This window comes from Thalassophryne amazonica, chromosome 6, assembly GCF_902500255.1.
Source record: "Thalassophryne amazonica chromosome 6, fThaAma1.1, whole genome shotgun sequence".
Lineage (NCBI taxonomy): Eukaryota > Metazoa > Chordata > Actinopteri > Batrachoidiformes > Batrachoididae > Thalassophryne > Thalassophryne amazonica.
Genome location: NC_047108.1, coordinates 62,132,149 through 62,155,850, shown reverse-complemented (window position 1 = coordinate 62,155,850; position 23,702 = coordinate 62,132,149). Strand labels below are relative to the sequence as shown.

The window sequence follows — 23,702 nt, the reverse complement described above, 5'->3', positions numbered from 1 at the left end:
GAGCGGTTTTCTGATGTCAATGTTGTGGATCGAGTGGCCCATGGTGGCAGTGGGGTTATGGTATGGGCAGGCGTCTGTTATGGACGAAGAACACAGGTGCATTTTATTGATGGCATTTTGAATGCACAGAGATACCGTGAGGAGATCCTGAGGCCCATTGTTGTGCCATACATCCAAGAACATCACCTCATGTTGCAGCAGGATAATGCACAGCCCCATGTTGCAAGGATCTGTACACAATTCTTGGAAGCTGAAAATGTCCCAGTTCTTGCATGGCCGGCATACTCACCGGACATGTCACCCATTGAGCATGTTTGGGATGCTCTGGACCGGCGTATACCACAGCGTGTACCAGTTCCTGCCAATATCCAGCAACTTCGCATAGCCATTGAAGAGGAGTGGACCAACATTCCACAGGCCACAATTGACAACCTGATCAACTCTATGCGAAGGAGATGTGTTGCACTGCACGAGGCAAATGGTGGTCACACCAGATACTGACTGGTATCCCCCCCAATAAAACAAAACTGCACCTTTCAGAGTGGCCTTTTATTGTGGGCAGTCTAAGGCACACCTGTGCACTAATCATGGTGTCTAATCAGCATCTTGATATGGCACACCTGTGAGGTGGGATGGATTATCTCAGCAAAGGAGAAGTGCTCACTATCACAGATTTAGACTGGTTTGTGTACAGTATTTGAGGGAAATGGTGATACTGTGTATGTGGAAAAAGTTTTAGATCTTTGAGTTCATCTCATACAAAATGGGAGCAAAACCAAAAGTGTTGCATTTATATTTTTGTTGAGTGTATGAAATTGATAATAACAACTGTAGTTTCGTCATTCCCTTAATTCGCCCGTGCTGCAACCAGGTTTTGTCGTCTCCATTCGGTTGTCACAATAAAATAAATACAGAAATACATTTAAAAAATAAAGAAATCTGACAGATTAGGCGTGTCTTCTTAATTAAGCAAGCAAATATCCACGTCAAGAATTATTGACATGTGAAAAGAGAATACAGTGGTCCCTCGCTATAACGCCGTTCACCTGTCGTGGCCTCGGAGTCTTGCGGAGTATTTAGTCCAATTTTGCATGCCTTTTTTTTTATACAGTGTTCTGTGTATCTGTTTATAAGAATCTTGTTGCCCAGAAGAGAAAAGAGCGCCAACAACTACTCATGACTGTGTTTGTCACACGGAAACAGACACCTGCAGCCAGGTGTGAGTGGGAAAAGGCGCAGCACCAGGACGCAGAGGCCCGATCTGTGAAATAATGGTGAGTCACTATTAATAATTTCTTATGTGTCCGACCTCGTTCGTTGATCGTTAAAATGAATTCGTTAGTTCTGAATACCATCATAATTATTTATAGGAAAATGTTCTATTTTTATTTCTCAAACAAATGTTTGGGCCTGAAAACAGTTTGGTATTATTTTCCTACTAAGGTTTGAACTTTGAGAGTGTTTACACACGAGAGAAAAATGAGAAAATGTTCATGCCTGATTGAGAAAGTGTATAAACTGTGTAGTGAGGGGTTTTACAGCTTTGAAACGCCTATAATAATTGTAAAAAATAACGCTGCCTAACGTCGCGGTTTTGCGTATTTCGGGCTATTTTTTAGAATGTAACTCCAGCGATTAATGAGGGACCACTGTAACACTTTATTGATTATATACTACAAAACAATTGATACGACAGCCGCTTTTGACGCTCTATTGGCACGCGTCGTGATTGGTGGAGTTCTTTTTCATTGCCGTCTTTCCGGCTTCCATGTCGTAAAATGAGGGTGTGTCTGAAACGGAGTCTGAATATTTATGGGCGTGTTTATTATAATTACGATCGTTTCCACCCGCAGCATTTATCAAGATCACATCAGGCGTACGCCAGAAATGGGCAGGTGCGCACTGCTTGATGCATGTCACGGCGACTTTGGTGTATTTCAAGTTTACGCCGTAAATTTATGCCACATTGATACATGAGGCCCAATGGGCCCCAATGTACACCTGACGTGATCTTGATAAATGCGGCAGGTGGAAACGATCGTAATTATAATAAACACGCCCATAAATATTCAGACTCCGCTTCAGACACACCCTCATTTTACGACATGGAAGCTGGGAGACGGCAATGAAAAAGAACTCCACCAATCACGACGCGTGCCAATAGAGCGTCAAAAGCAGCCGTCGTATCAATTGTTTTGTAGTATATAATCAATAAAGTGTTACAGTGGTCCCTCATTAATCGCTGGAGTTACGGTCTAAAAAATAGCCCGTAATACGTGAAACCGCGACATAGTCAGCGTTATTTTTTACAATTATTATAGACGTTTCAAAGCTGTAAAACCCCTCACTACACAGTTTATACACTTTCTCAATCAGGCATGAACATTTTCTCACTTTTCTCTTGTGTGTAAACACTCTCAAAGTTCAAACCTTAGTAGGAAAATAATACCAAACTGTTTTCAGGCCCAAACATTTGTTTGAGAAATAAAAATAGAACGTTTTCCTATAAATAATTATGATGGCATTTAGAACTAACTAATTAATTTTAACGATCAACGAACGAGGTCGGACACATAAGAAATTATTAAGAGTGACTGACCAGTATGTCACAGATCGGGCCTCTGCGTCCTGGCACTGCGCCTTTTCCCACTCACACCTGGCTGCAGCAGGTGTTTGTTTCCGTGTGACAAACACAGTTATGAGTAGTTGTTGGCGCTCTTTTCTCTTCTGGGCAACAAGGTTCTTATAAACAGATACACAGAACACTGTAAAAAAAAAAGGCATGCAAAATTGGACTAAATACTCAGCGAGACTCCCGAGGCCACGACAGGTGAACGGCGTTATAGCGAGGGACCTGTTGGGAAAGTGTAGTGACACAGACCCACAACAGGGGACGTAAATGAATGGACAATGAAAGAGTCGAATATGAACACTTTACTGTCGTGAATGAGCACAACCACAATACAGAGGAATATAAAATTTTGCAAACAGTCAATCACAAAGGTGACGTGTGGGCAGGCTTGAGGATAGAAGACGTCTGTCCTGAGAAGAACCGGAACCACACGATTTCCTCCGCCACCGAACCTGGAGAATACTGGAGCCGCCAAGTCCCGAGTCCCCAGGTGGCCACCGTCTCCGAATGTCAGATCTCGTACTGCTGGCGAGGAGCAGAGACAATAAGATGTGGGTGTGTGTACACCCAGTAACAACAAAGGTGGAGATTCTACCTACACCTCAAATCCAGAACCCTGGCACGTGCAGTGTTAGTGAGTACTTATCAAAGTTTGGCGTGGGGAGCGAAGACGTCAGCCCTCCACGTACCACAAACCCAGCCTCCAGCTGCAAGCACTCACAGAACCGACTGCAAACAACACAAAAGCAAAAACTGTCTGTGAAAGACAAAACAAATGGCTGAGCAGTTTACCTTCACAGGTCAAAGATATCTCAGCAACGAGGTGGAGATGACGTCCGGGTTTTATGGAGTAGCATGATGAAGTGTAGATGGGTGACAGGGGACTTTTGGAGAGGTCAGGGCTGTCAGGGGGCTAACTACCTGACTGTAGCCCTTAATGAACCGCCTGTAGAAATTTGCAAAGCCGAGGAACTGTTGCAGCTTCCTACGGCTTGTTGGTTGGGGCCAATCTCTCACCGCCGCAACCTTGGCCGGATCAGGGGCGACGGAGTTGGAGGAGATGATAAACCCCAGGAAGGACAAAGAAGCGTGGTGGAACTCGCACTTCTCGCCCTTCACAAACAGCCGGTTCTCCAACAACCGCTGCAGGACCTGATGTACATGCTGGACATGAGTCTCAGGGTCCGGAGAAAAGATGAGTATATCGTCCAGATATACGATGACGAATCGGTGCAGGAAGTCCCACAAGACGTCATTAACCAAAGCTTGGAACGTCGCGGGGGCATTAGTGAGGCCGAACGGCATGACCAGGTACTCAAAATGACCTAAAGGGGTGTTAAATGCCGTCTTCCACTCATCTCCCTTCCGGACCCGAACCAGGTGATACGCATTCCTAAGATCCAACTTTGTAAAAATTTTGGCTCCATGCAGGGGGGTGAACACGGAATCTAGCAAGGGCAACGGGTATTGATTGCGAACCGTAATCTCATTCAGCCCCCTGTAATCAATGCATGGACGGAGTCCGCCATCTTTCTTGCCCACAAAAAAGAAACCTGCACCCATCGGGGAGGTGGAATTCCGGATCAGCCCGGCAGCTAATGAGTCCTGGATGTAGGTCTCCACTGATTCGCGCTCAGGTCGTGAGAGGTTGTACAGCCTGCTGGACGGGAACTCCACGCCTGGAATCAAATCAATGGCACAATCGTACGGACGGTGCGGGGGAAGGGTGAGTGCCAGATCCTTGCTGAAGACATCAGCAAGATCGTGGTATTCAACCGGCACCGCCGTCAGATTGGGAGGGACTTTGACCTCCTCTTTAGCCGGTAAACCGGGAGGAACCGAGGAACCTAAACACCTCCGATGGCAGGTTTCGCTTCACTGAACCACCACCCCAGACGGCCAATCAATCCAGGGATTGTGTTTCAACATCCACGGGAAGCCCAAAATCACTCTGGAGGTAGAAGGAGTCACAAAAAACTCGATCTCCTCCTGATGATTTCCAGACACCACCAGAGTTACAGGTTGTGTCTTGTGCGTGATTAAAGGGAGAAGGGTGCCATCTAGTGCCCGCACCTGCAATGGCGAAGGGAGCGCCACCAGAGGGAGCCCTACCTCCCTAGCCCATCTGCTGTCTAGCAGATTCCCTTCTGACCCCATGTCCACCAGTGCTGGGGCTTGAAGGGTTAAATCCCCGCTCAGGATTGTAACTGGGAGTCATGTGGAAATATGTGTGTGTCCCACGTGAATGTCTTGGCCCACCCTAAGCCCAGTTTCTAGGGGGGGGCGTTGGTGTTTAAACCCTTTGGGGCAGTCTCTCTGCTGGTGCTCACTCGAGCCGCAGACAAAGCACTCCCCGCGGGCCAGCCTCCTCTGTCTGTAAAATGTGGCCCTGCTCGTGTCCATAGCTTCGTCAGCAGGGGGAGCTGTAGCCACACGGAGCGTTGAGGCTGTGGAGCGTGGGGAGGGCGGAACCTTTTCGGACCCGGAAGGGAGAGGGACGGCCCGTGCCCGGCCACGTCCTTCGTCTCGCTCCCGACGGCGTTCCTCCAACCAATTGTCTAACCGTATAACGAGATCAATAAGCCCATCTAAATCCCGCAGTTCTTCCTTCGCTACCAGGTGCTCCTTCAGGACCGACAACAGTCCGTTTATGAAGGCGGCGCGGAGCACAACGTTATTCCAGCCGGACCTCGCAGCCGCGATGCGGAAGTCGACTGCATACTCGGCTGCGCTCCGGCGCCCCTGTCTCATTGACAGCAGCACTGTTGAAGCAGTCTCTCCTCTGTTAGGGTGATCAAAAACTGTTCTGAACTCCCTCACAAACCCAGTATAAGTGGTAAGGAGCCGTGAATTTTGCTCCCAAAGCGCTGTAGCCCAAGCGCGTGCCTCACCACGAAGCAAGTTAATTACATAAGCCACCTTACTGGCGTCAGACGGGACGCTGTGCAAAGACGAGCGAGCACTGCATAAGAAAGTCCGCGCACGTCTCCACACAACCTCCGTACGTCTCTGTGGGACTTATGTATGCTTCAGGGGATGGTGGGGGGGGTCGTTGAACGACCAGTGGAACGTTTATATCCTGCACCGGGTCTGCAGGAGGAGGAGCCGCAGCAGCGCCCTGAGCGCGCGCTTCCACCTGAGTGGTGAGAGCCTCCATCCTGCGATTAAGGATGACGTTTTGCTCGGTCATCAGATCCAACCGAGCGGTAAAGGCGGTGAGGATTTGCTGCAACTCACCAATCACGCCTCCTGCAGATGCCTGTGCACCCTGCTCTTCCATTGGCTGTTCAACAGATGGGTGACGCCCCTCGGGATCCATGACGCTGGCCGAGATATCCTGTTGGGAAAGTGTAGTGACACGGACCCACAACAGGGGGCGTAAATGAACGGACAATGAAAGAGTCGAATATGAACACTTTACTGTCGTGAATGAGCACAACCACAATACAGAGGAATATAAAATTTTGCAAACAGTCAATCACAAAGGTGACGTGTGGGCAGGCTCGAGCATAGAAGACGTCTGTCCTGAGAAGAACCGGAACCACACGATTTCCTCCGCCACCGAACCTGGAGAATACTGGAGCCGCCAAGTCCCGAGTCCCCAGGTGGCCACCGTCTCCGAATGTCGGATCTGGTACTGCTGGCGAGGAGCAGAGACAATAAGATGTGGGTGTGTGTACACCCAGTAACAACAAAGGTGGAGATTCCACCTCCACCTCAAATCCAGAACCCTGGCACGTGCAGTGTTAGTGAGTACTTATCAAAGTAACAACAACACAATCAAAACAAAATCAAAACAACACAAAAGCAAAAACTGTCTGTGAAAGACAAAACAAACGGCTGAGCAGTTTACCTTCACAGGTCGAAGATATCTCGGCAACGAGGTGGAGATGACGTCCGGGTTTTATGGAGTAGCATGATGAAGTGTAGATGGGTGACAGCTGTCATGAGATGATGAGTGACAGCTGTCACCCCCGGCTGTGTCCGTGGCGGCAGCGCCCTCTCGTGCCTGAAGCCTGCACTTCAGGCAGGGCGCCCTCTGGCGGTGGGCCAGCAGTACCTCCTCTTCTGGCGGCCCACACAACAGGACCACTGTATTCTCTTTTCACATGTCAATAATTCTTGACGTGTGGATATTTGCTCGCTCAATTAATAAGACACGCCTAATCTGTCAGATTTCTTCATTTTTTAAATGTATTTCTGTATTTATTTTATTGTGACAACCAAATGGAGACGACAAAACCTGGCTGCAGCACGGGCGAATTAAGGGAATGACAAAACTACAGTTGTTATTATCAATTTCATAGTCTAAAACGATCACACCACATGAAGTTAAGCTCAGCGCTGCTCTGGCTCCAGGCTCGACGTCTGGAGAAAAAGGTGAGCAGCGCTTTCCTTCCTGTCAGCGCTGTGACCACGGATCGTGCTCCATAACAATCCCGCAAAGGCGGGATTTGTATTGATTATTTAATCAGGAAAGTGTTATTTATGTAACATATGCATTGATTTGTATAATGGCACTGTTTATCATGTTGATCATCTTCATTTTTATGTGGATTCCAGCGCTGGTTCATTTTGGTGTATAATTTACACCACCTCTCGACCTGGTGTATATTTTCAGCGCAGCGTACGCCAACGACCACATTGATAAATGCCAAGTAGCGCAGCCGTTTTGGTGTACACCCCATATACACTCAAATATCGCCATACGCAACGTTGATACATGAGGCCCACTGTGAGTATAATGTAATGTTAAGTGTATTTTAGCAGTTAATAATAATACATACATAGATTTTTATACCAGTGTAACAGTATAGAAAATGAATGAATAAATGAACACTGCAAGAAAAGCGGCATCTAAAAACAAAATAAAAACAGTAAAATCAGAATGAAATTATTTTGCAGCATAGACAGATAATTTCACTTGTTAAGATGTCTCGAATTAAGACTGTTTTCTTTGTTCGTTTTGTTTTTTTTCCCTGGTGCTGTGTCTTTTAACCACTTTTTTTTTTTTTTTTACCATTTATTTATTATTTTCCTCGACTTTTCTTTTAGTTTAATAGTTTTTAAGAATTATTGGCCAGTGAATGCATGCTGCCTCACTTGTTTTTTTTTTCTTTCTAGTGTTTGGAGTATTTTACCAAAGCCAGGTCCCGACCATGACGGAGCAGCGCCAGGGCTCCTTTGTTTACATGAGGGCCCAGCTGATGGAGCTCTGATGCAGCTGCCTGAACGGGGAAAGACATGATATCCCTAAAGAACTGGGGAGGAAATACCATGGCTGTAGAGCTGGGAGGAGATATCAAAGGAAGACGTGAAATCGGTCGTATCTTCCGACCATTGTGATGAGAACATAAGATCGCTAGCTAACAAAATGGATGAATTAACTTCACTCATGAGGAGCGACAGTGTGTTTCATGAGGGATCAGTCTTGTGCTTGATGGAGACATGGCTGCATGACAACATACTCTGCAGTGAGTTTACCCTTCTTTCAGTTGGTGCGAGGGTATTGGAGCTGCACCGACAGTGGCAAAAAGAAAGGCAGGGGAGTCACTGTCTACGTACACGTTACGGCGAGAGAGCGTGTGTGTAACCCAGACATTGAGCTGTTGGCAGTGAGTCTTCCTCATTATTTGCAGAGGGAGTTTCCCCACACCAACATACTCAATGTTTACGTCCCACCAGTAACAGACGCGACGCAGGCCAGTGATGTCATCACCTCTGTGACTGCGAGGCTGCAGACGCTGCACCCCATTGCTTTCATTGCCATCTCTGAGGATTTTAATTATGTTACCCTTTCAACATCTCTTCCCACTTTCAAGCAGTTTGTGAACTATAAAACAAGAGACAATAACACTATAGACCTGCTGTATGCTAATGTCAAGGAAGCATAAAGTGCCACAGCCCTCCCCCGATCAGCAAAGCGGAGGTCTATTTAGAGACACTCTAAACAACCTGTGATCACCAGAGTGGGACGGAGGTGGTCACAGGAGACTTAACAGTCTTCGTGGATGTACTGAGGTGGATGTTCTGACTGGAATGTGCTTTGTGATTCACAGGGGGAGGACATAGATAGCATTACAGACTGCACAGCAGATTATATCAGCTTCTGTACAGACAATATCATCCCAACCAAAGACTGTGCACCATTACACCAATAACAAACCATGGGTGACCAAGGAATCAAGGTGACACTGAACAGGAAGAAGGCTGCATTCAAGAGTGGAGACAGAGAGGACCAGGGCTCACTCCATCCTCTCCCATCACCACCACTGCTGAGGATGTGAGAATTTATTAGCCTGCCTCATGCTCAGAGTGCTAAAGGGATGTGCTATACAGCTGTGTGGGATGTTCCAGCACATCTTCAACTTGAACTTGATGGTTGTTCCTAAGCATTGGAAAACCTCATGTCTGGTCCCTGTGCCCAAGAAGAATCCCAACACAGTGAATGACTACAGACCTATGGCCCTAACATCACATGTAATGAAGTCACTTGAGAGGCTCGTCCTGAGGCACCTCTGCACTGTTATTGAATCAGCGCTGGACCCCCTGCAGTTTGCGTACCAGCCCAACAGCAAAGTGGAGGATGCCATCATCTTCATGCTGCACAGAGCTTACTCTAACCTGGAGGAGGCAAGCAGCACTGTGAGAGAGTCATGTTCTTTGACTTCTCCAGTGTGTTCAACACCATCTGGCCTGACTTGCTCAACAATAACCTACTTGATATGAAGGTGGAGGCTTCACTGGTGACCTGGATTACCAACTACCTCACAGGCTGACCACAGCATGTGAGGCTTTAGGACATTACATCTGACACCATCATGAGCAGCACCGCAGGGGACGGTCCTGACTCCCTTCATGTTCAGATTCTACACCTCAGACTTTAGACTCTGGTCACAGTCCTGCCACCTGCAAAAGTTTTTGGAGGACTCTGCCATTGTGGGTTGCATCGGCAGTGACCAGGAGGATGAGCACAGGAGTGTGGTGGATAGGTTTGTGGAGTGGTGTGGACTCAACCACCAGCCGCTCAACGTATCTAAGACGAAGGAGCTGGTGGTGGACTTCAGAAGATGGAAGATCTGCCAAAACACAGTTATCAGTGGAACAGAGGTGGACATTGTGAACTACTGTAACTGTGAACTAAGTGCCTAGGTGTCCACATAGATAGCAAATTGGACTGGACTGTAAACACAAATGCTGTGTACAAGAAAGGTCAGAGCTGACAGTACTTTCTCAGGAGGCTCAGATCTTTCAATGTTTACAGAAATATGTTGCAGATGTTTTATCAATCAGTAGTCTCCAAGTGTCATCTACTGTGCTGTAGTGTGCTGGGGGCAGCAGGCTAAAGGCAGCTGACACGAACAAACTCAATAAGCTCATCAGGAGAGTTCGCTCTGTCCTGGGGGTTGAGCTGGAGTCTGTGGTGGAGATGCTGGAGAGGAGGATGCCGAGGAAGCTGCTCAGCATCCTGCAGAACACCTCCCACCCCCTGCAAGACATGTTGATGTCCTGTCAGAGCCACAGACTGAGACCACTGAGGTGCACGAAAGAATGCCAAAGGGAGTCTTTCCCACCTGTGGTAATCAGACCGTATAATTTATCCACCTTTTGCAGGATGAATATGTTACGAACAGACTTACTGAAAGTCCAGTTATCCAGAGTTATGTGCAATATTGTCAAATATCTTGTGCAAATATCTTCCAGTCATTTTGCATAAATTCATTGTACTTACTGTAAAAAAAACAAAACATTGTTTACTGTTTTTGCACTCTGACAAAAAAAAATTTGCTTCAGTATAAAGTTGACCTTATCTTAAATCTAGAAATAAGTATGTCAAACAGTTAAAATAAGAAATTAACCCTTAAAACAAGATAAGTTATCTAACACTTCTAAATCTGAAGTTGTTTTTAATCTTGGTAAGAACCAAAGAATTTGCAGTGTATCAAGATAATAAAAAATAAGATTTAGAACTGTTACATAATTTATCTTGTTTTAAGGGGTTAAATACTTAAATTTTAAGTGTTTGACATGCTTATTTGTAGATTTAGCAATCTTAATTGAAAAGTCCATGCAGCAAGATAAATTTCCTCTGATTTAGTGTTTTTATCTTTTTAAGGCACCCCTCTTTTGCAGTGACCAAATAATTATGGGTTTGGCCATTTGCATCAACACCTTTTGGAACTTATATTGAGATTCACAATGAGCAGCTAGCAAAAGAAAAAATTAGACTCATTACATGATTTTTATTTGCTGAATTTGCTATGGAATAATAAGGGAACAAGCCACACAGCTCGAGTTTACTGTCTGATTACTTTTGACCTCAAAAAATGGATGGACTGTATGTGAAAATGACTGTAATTACTAAATGGTTAATGGGATAATTCTGTTAAATACTTCAAATTTAAAAAGAAAGTCTGCATGACAAGCACACCTTGATATATTCAATTCAAATACACTGTGGTGGTGTAAGGCAAAATAACCAAAACTCTGTCACTGTCCAAATACTGCACCCAACTGTATCACCACACTGACCCTGAAACCATTTGGAACTGGCTGCCTGGAGAGTTTATTAAATAAATCAGATCCTGCTTATTTATGGGGAAATTTAACATTTAACACAGTCCCCACATCAGTCCTCTGTGGCACTCCTCAGTCTGGCTGTGGAGGCGTCACCAGTATTCAGCTGCACACTCATTTTTGATCCCCTGGCTGATTGTTACTCCCATCTCTCCCTGCTCCCACATGCACAGAAACCCCACGCAGGAGCCGGCCATTCATCCTTTATGAGCATAAGGGGAGACTCCTGTTGGCAGCTCCTGTCAATCTGACAACCCACTGATGGAAATTTTATGATTTCTCAGCATGAAACCTCCAAGGCTTCCGAACTTAGAGGGCAAGTGAGGGAACAGCACAGAGATGACATTTTATTAGGCACTTTTTCAAAGCACAGCCAAGTAGGACATGATAGGATTAGGGCCAAATAAAACAAAACAAAACAAATGTTTGTACAGCTGGATCGGCTGTATGGTTTGTTTAAAGCTATTCCTTGCTCGTGGTAAACTGTTGTTCTGAGGAGGTGTTGAGAGATTGCATTAAACATAATAAGATATGCCATTATAAATTTGAAGGCATACTGAACATTTTAAAAATTGCTTTTTTTCCATTTCCTTTTCAAACAAGCAGTGCCTTTGAATGCTCATCAGTACACAGCTCACCACTGAGAACACCATGGACTGCACTGTGTAAGCGGTAAAGGTCATGTTTCATTAGTGGCTGGTGGATGAGATTCTGTTAGTTTCCCAGAAGCACCACAAATATGCAGACCTCCAAACTACCTTTCAACGATGCTGCAGACAGACAGCCGGCACTGTTCTGCAGTCAGGTGGTGCAGTGTGCATGCTAACACACAATCTGCACACAAATGTGCCTTCAACTGAAGTGGGTTTTCTTATTAAGAGCGTAGCAGGTGTCTGGCCATTTTCTGTCTGAATTAGCCCAATTCGATTTGTGCTAACTGCTGCAATATAACCCTTAAGTGGAATTTTTATTATTGCACCCGGCAATGTAATGTTGATCAGAAATCTGCGGAGGTTCAGTTTTTTTTAGATTATAAAGTCATCACTTGCCAGCATGCCATTACCTATCAAATAAACACAAATTATATGAATTTTCTTCCCAAGAATCAGTGCTTGTGAAGGAACATTCAATTCTCATTAAATGGGAACTCCAGGAGGAGAGACAGAGTGAGAGAAAAATAAATGAATAAAGTCAATATGCTTTACAAACTACTGCCATCTAAAGGAAGAATACAAGTACTGCAGCAGGAAACCGTTTTGGATATCAATGTTGCCTTTGAGCTGCTCCCAGTTTCTCAGGGTCACCACAGCGGATTGCTACAGATCTGCATTGGGATTTGGCACAGGTTTTACATCGGATGCCCTTCCTGACGCAACTCCATTTGTACATGAAAAACCACACACAACCACTGACCCCCCTCACGAGCTGTCTCCCAGCCAGGACCCACTGCTGAGATGTGACAAGATCAGGTGTATGCGGAGCAGCATCGCTACTCTGAATATCTACACAGTTTGATATTAAAATATGTACTGTTTATATGTATTCTATATATACAGAGGAATGTCTGACAACAAATACATTTATTTCACATATCACAGATAATACAGCTTGTGCTTCACTGAGCATTTCACAAAATCTTCATTCTGTGGAGACACCAGAAATAAAATATAAATGTATACACGCTGTGCATCACAATAAATATTCCATTATCTGTCTCACACACACACACACACACAAAAAAAACAAAAAGACAACAAAAATTTACCAACAAGCGAGCCTGGCAAATAATTAAGTCAAGGGGCTTGTCAAATCCCACTGAGGGCAGCAGAGCTTCAAACAGCTGCTTTATGTACAATAATACATCTACAGATAGAAGTGGTTAGAAAACAACAGCAGCACAATTTTTTGTGTGGCCAATGTATGAAATGGGAAATAACAACACAGCAAAATACACAGTGATTTACCAAATACTTTTCTCTCTAAAAACCTGCCAAATATATTGAAGGCTGGAGCTGTTTCTATGAAAACAACTGACATTAATGAGCAGTTTCTGTTTAATGGACTTATCCTGTATATATATATATATATATATATATACACACACACACACACACACATCTACGTATTTTGAAATGGTAAAAACAGTAAAACAGATGTGGTCGCCCCTATCAATGTAACGTTCAATGTCCACTCAAGTCATACAAATTCTCATTCTTCATATATGCAGACTGTATACAAAGAAAGTTAAAGTAACAAAATGACATCAAATCAAAACTTTGCATTCCCATGTGAAATGTTCACAAATACTTTGCCTTTAAAACCTTCTTTTAATACAAGAAACCAATATTCAATCTAGTCTCATATGTCCCACATGACTTCCAAGAAACTGCAGCTGAAATTTCAGATCTCTAGGAAAATCCTTCTCGATTCCACTCCAGCTGCGTAACTGCTGATAGATAAAAATTGCACAATGCACAGTTCCTCCAGTCACAGCCACAGAAGCCCATAAACCCATTAAGAGCTGTCTGGGTGTCTTGGTGGGTTCCCTCACTAGTGTCCTCCTTGCATGATTACTCAGTATTTGAGGACTGTCTACACCAGACAGATTTAACGTACAGTACCATACTGTTTGGATTTCTATGACCAGTTGTTTAGACTGCATAGTGCTAAAGCTGCCTTGAGTGACAGCTCATGTGTTGATGCTTTTTTCCCCCCATTTTGTTTTTGCTCGTGTTGACACTGCAGTTCTCCAGAAGCTGGAGTAGGCCTGTCTTTTTTTCTTAACCATTTTTCTTCAAATATCTATTATATTATGGCTTGTTGTATGGTTAATTCTCTGAACAGATGATAAAAGACATACGTGCACCGGTACTGGTGTCAAATGACATTATCATGTCATAATATGTCATAAAGGTGTTAGCGTTTGTAGCAGCTACGGGAAGCTTGAGGATGTTGAGTTAATCCATGATTGCTGAGGAAATAAACAAGTAGATCATAATTTTTAATGGCCATACAAAAGAAAAACAGCTGTAAGAACCACCACTCAACCCCCAAAATGTGATTTAATTAACACCTGAACCAAGGTCAGCTTGACTGTGTTTGAGTTTCATTTGTTTTACAAGTCCTACGTGGCCTCACCCACAGTACATACATGGGCTGCGCATGCACACACGCACAAACAAGGCATTTTATACGTATATAGGATGCATAGATATATTTCTATATTTCTTCTGCTCAGAGGGACCCAAAAAGGCTGGAGGGGATTATAAAGACAAACTGAGGAAATAGAAAGCATTAGGGAACATTTCATAAAGGGGGATACAAACTTTTGGATTTATGTAATTTTCAATATCTCACTAGAGCTTTCTTTTTATACACTTTGTACATTTTTGTTACTTTCGACAACTGAAGAACGTGATTGTGCTGAATGATTACTAACATGTTAATGGGGGGAAGAAAAAATGTTTTACTCTTCCCATTTCAAAGTAAGGTGGCATACTCTTGTACTCAACTTGCCACATAACACAGATGTCATGACGATAACCAAAATTACTGTATACTTAATCAGTGCTGTTTATTAAAAGTCAAAATGAATGAAAACTAGGGATGGGCGGTACACTGGTGTCAGTTATCGCCAGTGTGACTGTACAATACCTTCAAAACTGTCATAAATCAGTTTTTTCCCTACAATAATATCCCCAAAATATCAAATTACGTAATGAAAAATAATACTAAATATCCATTAATTTGGAGACCAGTAATCATTTAGGCACACCTCTGATTAGTATGGCAACGCTGAGAGACTGAGCTGGTGGTCTTGTACAGCCATCAATCTCTCCCCTGAGCCAACAGACTTAAAATCATTTTTATTACAACTCAACATTCATGGAAATTATTAAACTGATTGAGTTGTGTGAACTAGCAGACTTTTTGTGCTGTTTAAGACTTAACAATTGAGTCCTTAATTAAACATAGCCACTGACCTTTTAGTTATATCAAACTATGTACAAATCTTTGATTGGTGATTTTTTTTTTAGATTTTGGCTGTGAAGGAGCAGATTTTTGAAAATGCAAACAGTCCAAGTTAAACTCTTATTAAAATGATTGTGCAAAATTAAAGGGGTCCTATAATATAAAACTAGCAATACACAGTTCCCACAGCTTGAGGCAAGACAGGATCAAAACTTTTTTGAAATGACAATGAAATTTAATAGCCACAAATGGGTGGGGGGGGTGGGTGGGTGGAACACCATATAAATGGCTGAGGGTTACTGATAAATTTGGACAAATACATATTGTAACATAGAACGTGGTTAGTGATTTACACAACACTACAAAATCTTTCCTGATTAGAGTTACATTTTGCCATGACATTACAGACGTTGGTTGAAAGTGCGTCTTCTCTGAGTGTTCTGTCAACAAACGAGATTTGTTGGTTCCGCTCTCTCGCTTTGCATGGCATCAAGAGGATTTCACAGAATTATTTAAAAAATAAGGTATTGCCATTTACTTTAATAGTTTTAATTGCAATGTCAGGAAAATATGAATAAAATCCTACTTCCTATGTCTTGGCATTTGTAAAACTTTTGAAAGAATAATTTAAGAACATTTAATGCCAACTGAGACCTTATTTTTTTAAATTTACAAACTTTTTAGGAATCCACAGGAACCCTGTAACACCATATAATTTCCATCACTGTTAAAAAAGTGAAAAATACTGTGGTATAAATTTTAGCCCATACTGCCCATATGACAACAGTCCTGAAACCTACTGTTCAAAAGTAAAATAAATTAAGAGGCACAAAATAAGGGGAGGAAAAAAATTGTTTTTTTTTTGGTTGTTCTGACACAAACTCAACTGAGATTTGTGACTATGACAGAACCCTGTTAAAAAATAAACAAACAAAAAATCCATCACACTTTATTTTTCAGTTGCTCAAGGACACGTGTCCCATTATGCAGTATTTGGCATTAACATGTTTACTGTGACAGTGTCACACTATATTATTCATGGACTGGTGTAAGCTGGAATACATTTACAGGTAGTTACAGACCACTTGTTGAACAAGGGGAAAGCAGCATTAAATGGTGTTTGTTCTTTGTGTGAGAGTGATCTCACTGCCCAAGAGCAACAGATTTCACTGCACCAACCAAGATCGTTGTGATAACCATGTTTCTCAAACGTTTGGAGACGAACTTACCAGCACAAAAAAGTGACAATACTAAAGCAACATTTAAGGGATGGCAAAAGGTTATGTGTCTCACATTATGTGCCCATGTGGATTGTTTTGTTTGCATTGTGTAGAAGTGAAAGGGGGAACTGTCGCACAAAACCCTGTTTCAAGGAGCCCCACACTTTGAAGTCCTCATCTGTGAATGGGAGACTCAGCAAAAGACTGTTTTCAAGCTCCTCTACATAACTGTCCTTCAGTTCGCAGGATGATGTGCAGGAATCGCTACCAGAGTGGTACTGTGTTAATGGTATTCCCTCATACTCATTGGTTCTGTGTTCATTTTTGTCATTCGGCGTCATCTTGCCACTCTCACCAACTCCATGAAGATTCTTGTTTTTATCTGACGCAGTATCACTGATTACTGTGGCATCAGAGTCCAAAGAGCCGCTAGAGGTCTTAACACGCTTCATGTAGGGTTTATTGTCTCTCAGGATCTCCACTGGACAAAAGTTGCTCTGGGTGATTTGACTGAGTGGTACTGACTCTGACATCCCCATTTCTTCATTGACCATCTGGACAATGTTGATGCCCCACATGTCCCCAACCTTTCTGATTTTACTGGGACTGGGGCTCTTATTCGGGCTGATAGCATCACAGTCGCTTACAACACATTCAGAGTCCATCTCTTCATCTGAAACACTGAGTTCCAGACCCTCTGTGTCCCTGGTATCTCCTGATCTCCTTACAGGAGACTCAAACACCACCCCCTTTGGAATGACAGGAAAGAAGTGTCTGTTGCGCAGGCTGTTTAATTCAGATGTTGTGAGCTCGATCTCAGGCAATCTCCTCATGTAGTTTTGGACTGACTCAGGCACCAGGATTTCATGGCGCTTTCTGCTGGGCAGTAGGTCAGACAGGCTTCCAGGCACGCAGTTTCCCACGATGGGTACCAGAGAGGTCGGTTTGAGCGCGGAGACAAAATCCTCCAGCTCTCGGTAGGAGGAGTGGTCTGAATAAGGAACCACATGGAGGTTGGGGTGGAAGGAGATCACAGGCCTGCTGGTAGGCAAGATGGCCAAAGTAGCTTGTTCTTGGTTCCATTTATGCAAAGCAGCATAAGTGATCTGTGACTGATCCACAACCTGAATGCGGCCAGCTCCTGGATCAGTGGTGAAAACATCAGGGAGCTCCAGCGCGCTGAGCATATTCATTCTCTCTAAGCTTACCTCGATCCAGGTTTTAAACTCCATGGCCAGCTCCAACAGCAAGGACTCCTTCCCCAGTGCATAGAGACCTGAAACAGACAATGACAGTTTTTTTTGTGTGTGACTTAAGCATAATATTAATAAATGTGGCAGTGTCCACAGAAATATTTACCAGTCTGACTTCTGTCTTGACCCTTGTAGAGAAGAACAAACAGGAGCCACAAAAGCTGATGTTTTAAACGTAACCAGACCCCTCCTACCGAGAGGCAGACTGCTATCGCCTAGTGACTAAACAATTGCAAACTAAACAATCACTAGCCAATAGCAGTCTGTCATTCGGTAGGAGGGGTCTGGTTAGGTTTAAAACTCCAGCTTTTGTGGCTCCTGTTTATTCTTCTCTACAAGGGTCAAGACAGAAGTCAGACTACCAGAGCAAGAATTTTAGCTGAGGAAGCTTCTACGATTTGAAGCGAAACGTCCTCATGTCAAGCAACCCAGTCCAGTTGAAGATTCAAGCTTCACTACTATGCAAACCACCTGGTCAACAGAGCCTTCACAGAAATAATAATAATAATAATAATAATAACAACAACAACTACAAATTGTTAACAGATGAAAAAAATGGTCCAAAGTAGTTGCCCCAATGGTCCTCACCTGTACCTATCAAAACTATGTCAATTTTATGTATACTTTGCTAATTTAAGGGAGAATAACCGAGAACATATTTATAGCATGCTATTAAAAAATATATATATATACACCACTCATTGGTCTATAAAATAAGTACCTATAACAATATTGTGGTTGGGATGGCTGCGGATGATCTCTTTGATTTGTTGAGTGGCTTGCTGTCTGGAGGGCAGGGTGCGGTTTGGGTCACAGTTAGTGTTGTCCAGGTACAGTACATCGATTGTGGTGTTGGTCCGAAGGCAAGGTTCACGCAGCATGGAGGGGGTATATCTGAAGTCACCTGAAATGAGTAACACATTAATACAGGTTCTTTAGCATTAACCTATCACACACAATGATCACACACTCATGAAGCTGACACAGGTGTCTGCTTCATTTCTCTGCAACATTGTGTCACCGCAATACCTGATGTGTAAGTGGCTCTGTGCAGGAGACAAACTGCCTTTCAAAATATAAGTACTACACTACTTGGGAAGCAAGGTAACTGAATACCCAAACTGGTCTTGGTATGCAGATGGGCACCTTGCACGCCAACATTCTGATATGAGAATGTTTGTATGTGTCAATGGCTGAGTGTAACGTATCGTTGTAAAATGCTCTGAATGTCTGCGTAAATTGGAAAACAAATATACGAGGTCTATTAGAAAAGAAACCGACAGTTTTATTTTTTAAAAAAACTATATGGATTTGAATCACGTGTGATTACATCAGCCAAGCTTGAACCCTCGTGCGCATGCGTGAGTTTTTTCACACCTGTCGGTGATGTCATTCGCCTGTGAGCACGCCTTGTGGAAGGAGTGGTCCAGCCCCCTCGTCGGATTTTCATTGTCTGAGAAGTTGCTGAGAGACTGGCGCTGTGCTTGATCAAATATTTTCAAGAACTGTGAGGCACATCCGAGTGGAGACCATTCGAGAAATTCAGCTGGTTTTCGGTGTAAATTTTAACAGCTGATGAGAGATTCTGGATTGTTTCTATCGCTGTAAGGACTTCCCACGGAGCGGGACGTCGCGCAGCGCTCCGAGGCGACGTCGTCATCCTGTTTCAAGCTGAAATCCTCCAAATTTAAGCCTCTGTTGACCCAGGACGTCGTGAGAGAACAGAGAACTTTCAGAAGAGGTCGGAATCAGCAGTTTATCCGGACATTCCACTGTTAAAGGAGATATTTTTAATGAAAGACGTGCGGACGGATTGGCGCGTCAGCTTGCCCGCCACAGGAAAAACACCTCCGTGTTGATAACCATTTGTAAAATCCAGGCGGCTTTTGGTGGCTTTCAGTTGAGTGAGTATCTGAGAAATTGTTTAACAGCAGGGCATGTTCCAACTTGTCCTTAAGGCTTCCAACGGAGGTGTTCTTCCTGTGGCGGGCGCGCCGCGCCGGCTGCGAGCCGACACACCAATCCGTCCGCACGTCTTTCATTAAAAAAATCTCTAACAGTGGAATGTCCAGATAAACTGCTGATTCCGACCTCTTCTGAAAGTTCTCTGTTCTCTCACGATGTCCTGGGTCAACAGAGGCTTAAATTTGGAGGTTTTCAGCTTGAAACAGGATGACGACGTCGCCTCGGAGCGCTGAGCGACGTCCCGCTCCGTGGGAAGTCCTTACAGTGATAGAAACAATCCAAAATCTCTCATCAGCCGTTAAAATTATCACCGAAAACCAGCTGAATTTCTCGAATGGTGTCCACTCGGATGTGCCTCACAGTTTTTGAACAAATTTTGATCAAGCACAGCGCCAGTCTCTCAGCAACTTCTCAGACAAAGGAATTCCGACGAGGGGGCTGGACCACTCCTTCCACAAGGCGTGTTCACAGGCGAATGATGTCACCGACAGGCGTGAAAAAACTCTTGCATGCCCACGAGGGTTCAAGCTTGGCTGATGTAATCACACATGATTCAAATCCATATGGATTTAAAAAAAAAATAAGGTCGAATACTTTTCTCACAGACCTCGTAAATGCAAATCATTGCTCTTTACTGCACTTGCTCAGCAGCGAAACATATTTTAACAGATAAAATGTGTGAATGAGTGTGATGTACAAATTTTTAAAGTATCATACTTGGTATGGGCCAACATGCAAGATTAAAATACTTTGAACACCCCCCTCCCTTCCAAATTAACAGATAACTTAATGTGACCAACACTTTCCAATTTTACTACATTATTTTGAGATTTCACTCAATGAAAGGAACCAATGCAACCCTCGTTGTGGACTGCAAAATGAAAACATGGATAATATCGCTAAGTGTTGTGACTAGTGTGTATTCACACTGACCAGTATACAGGATGGATCCAAAATATCCTTCGAAGAGAAACATGACGGAGCCCGGGCAGTGGTTGGCATCTATTAGTGTGACAGTCAGCTTCTCCTTGCCAATGTCATCCAGAGGGAGCATGTGTGGCTCACCAAGCTCTAGAGGGTGGATCCATTGTTCTTTCACCTAAGAGACAAAAAAAAAAAAAAAAAAAAAAAAGCCAACTCACTGAATATACAAAATCTTATGGCACCAAACCTGTGTTAATTCAAATGTTATTCTGTTGCTCCAAATCACCACATCTGTCCTTCCTAATTGTTAAAATTCCACACTGAAGTCATGACCGCACTGAACGCATATTACAAAAGGCAGTTATACACTACACGATGGTACGATAAGAATGCATGTTAGGCGAGAAAAGCATGTTGTATTCCAACATGTATGGAGTAACTTCAGTCACAATATGCATGTAGGCGAGTTCAGTTCACACCACAGCAGTTCTGGAATATAGAAAACTTCAGTGATGAAATCAGTGCAGTAGAGTAACACAATGGATGGTACACACGGCATGTATCTGGTATTGCTGTCTGATGGAAATCTCTGGCAGGTCCATGGAAGTGCATGAATTTGACATTGCAAACCCCACATGCCTGAAATCATTAACTTACACATTTTCCATCATGTACTGTAAGTACATGATGGAAAATGTGTCATATGACACATTTCATATGACAAAAAAAAGTGTCATATCTTGTAGGACTCAAGAAAGAACTCAGATTCATTGTTTTTATTCTTGAGCATGCTGTGTGGATGGATGTACAAGACCACCACTTTCTCTCAAAAGGAGTTTCATTACCTCAAGAAAACAAAAACAGCATGTGTTCTGCAGTGTGTCCATGCCATGTGTATTCTATTGACTTCTATTTTGCTGATGCTGACATGCTAATTTCAATTTGGTGTTGCTCACTATATATATTTAGTTAGTTTTATATGTTGCAGGTGTCTTACTGGGGTACAATATCCACTGGTCTCTGGCTCAATGAAATATAAGGCACTGTGTCAATTTCAAGGTGAAAATATAGGTCAAAAAGTCATGACCTCAAAAAGTTATCCAAATGTTTGAAATATTGTGCTATATTTAAATCTGTGATGTCCTCCCTTTCCAAAGATACTTTGTCCAGAGAGCCACACACACCCTATCTCTGAAAACCTTCATTGGGCAGACCTGAAATTTTAGATTTAAGGTTTGGGGGACAAACATGTATTTTATACAAATCTGACAATGTGAGGTTGAGCCCATTGGGTGATTTGTTGTGGAATGACCCAAAATGCATAAGACATTTGAAAATTTGAAGAACACTTCTGTTTCTGGACCATAGCTTTGCACACATCATGAAGTCTTGAGCAGGAGCACAATTCCGAGAAGGGACGTAGACCATATTGGAATTGTGGACCAAATTATTGCTCCAGGTTCCTTCCACACCCAGCCATCCCAATACATTGTGTCACTGCATGACCTATAAAAAGGATGGCCATGATTTTTGTGTATTTGGTAGAGAATATTACAGGAAATGTTCAGTTATTTTTCACACAGAATATCTGGGTCCATTAATAAGGAATATAGATTTTTTTTTTTTTTATTAATTGTTTACATGTTAAAAACACCAGCTAAATCTCCAAGAGAACTAACCAATCGTTCCATTGATTACAAGCAACTGGCCAATGGCAATTGCTGCAACACAGCAGTTCGGTGACGTGTGGTGACAACATGGCTGTCTACAGTGATACAGATAGTTCTCAAAACCTGAGTGACTGTGCAAGGAGACGACTGAGGAAAGCCACCAAGACAACCTGTAAGTAGTTATGTAATTGTAAAATGATTGGAGATGTTTGGAACTTTGGATGATTGGAGAAATTGATGGTACAGATGGATGATGGTATGATTGGAGAAATTGTGCATAGAGCATGCTTTACATTTTGTATCACCAGTTATACAGCTTCATGATGAAACATCAAATCTAGGCTTGCATCTCAGATGTACCTTCTGACAAATTGTAGCTGAACTTTCAGGTCTTTAAGAAAATCCTCCTCTATACCACTGGTAACCAACACAACCTACGGACAGCATTGCTTTCCATAGCAGTTGATCTCATCCCATCTGCTCAAAGTGGTGTTAATCAGTGAAATCACCAGCTGGAGTGAGCGGCTACAAAGAAAACTTGCACTCTCTTGGCCCTTTCTGGAATACATTGGACACCTGCTTTAGGAGAACCGTGGGACAGAGCCGTGAAGAAACGCCACGGACTGAGTGTGGGACTGTAGATGATCACCTGCAGCTGGAGGGTGAGCAGGGCGGCGGACACTGGGGAGCAGTAGATGGGTCGGTTGGTCCAGGTGGAAGTCAGGCCCACCGTGTGGTCACTGTGGACGTGGGACAGGAAGAAGAGCCGGATCCAGGGACACTTTCGGACTTGCCAGAAGTCCACGGCCATCGGGGTGTGTGGAATCACTTTCCCGTTCACTCCCATATTCACAGAATGTGGACGTTTCGGAAAGTTATTAGGGTTCGAGTGAGCATTACCTCCGAATGGGAACCTTAACGGCGCCGTAAAAAAAGGAGGAGAACGTTTCGCTTTTTGAGCTAAACTGCCGCTATACAGCTGAACACATACACCCTGTAGTTCCACGCTGCCATTATCGCCATTTTTGTTTACAGACATGCAAACGCTCTTGCTCTTCTTCTTCTTCTTCTTGGTTGTCGCCAGTGCATTGCTGCCCCCCTCAGGTCATAAGACACAGAACTCCTATTAAACGTCAATGAGATAGACAGCACCCCTATATTTTCCTATACAAGCCACAAGTTTTTTTAAAAAAAAACAAAGCACCAAATTCGCTCTCTCCTTGGGGGAAACGCTCTTCTTCTGCCTGCGACTTTCTTCTTCTTGTTCTTTCTCTTCTTCTCTTTGGCGTTTAACGGCAGCTGGCATTCTCAATGGAGCATTGCTGCCACCTTCTGCATCAGTCCGTTATAGCAGTATTAAATCCTCGAGTCAGGTGTCTCTCAAGTACTTTTTACCTCCGTCAAGGAGGTTATGTTTTCGGTCGCGTCCGTTTGTTTGTTTGTTTGTTGGTTGGTTGGTTAGCAGGATTACTCAAAAACTCCTCAACGG

General features: G+C 43.5%; 1 protein-coding gene across 2 annotated transcripts; it reads right to left on the bottom strand.

Annotated features, from left to right (window-relative positions):
* Positions 1 to 12,774: 12,774 nt before the first annotated feature.
* Positions 12,775 to 23,372, bottom strand: dclre1b (DNA cross-link repair 1B). 2 transcript variants are annotated; one of them, XM_034172287.1, is made up of 5 exons: positions 22,863 to 23,372; positions 20,553 to 20,718; positions 18,376 to 18,558; positions 16,783 to 17,677; positions 12,775 to 16,752 (listed from the first exon to the last, which is right to left on the bottom strand). In XM_034172287.1, exons 1-5 carry the CDS (start codon positions 23,250 to 23,252, stop codon positions 16,476 to 16,478), a joined length of 1,911 nt encoding a protein of 636 aa, XP_034028178.1. In that variant the 5' UTR covers positions 23,253 to 23,372; the 3' UTR covers positions 12,775 to 16,475. The 2 variants fall into 2 exon arrangements, with proteins under 2 accessions (XP_034028178.1, XP_034028177.1); XM_034172286.1 differs by having other exon boundaries at positions 12,775 to 17,677; positions 22,863 to 23,371.
* Between the last annotated feature and the right edge of the window lie 330 nt (positions 23,373 to 23,702).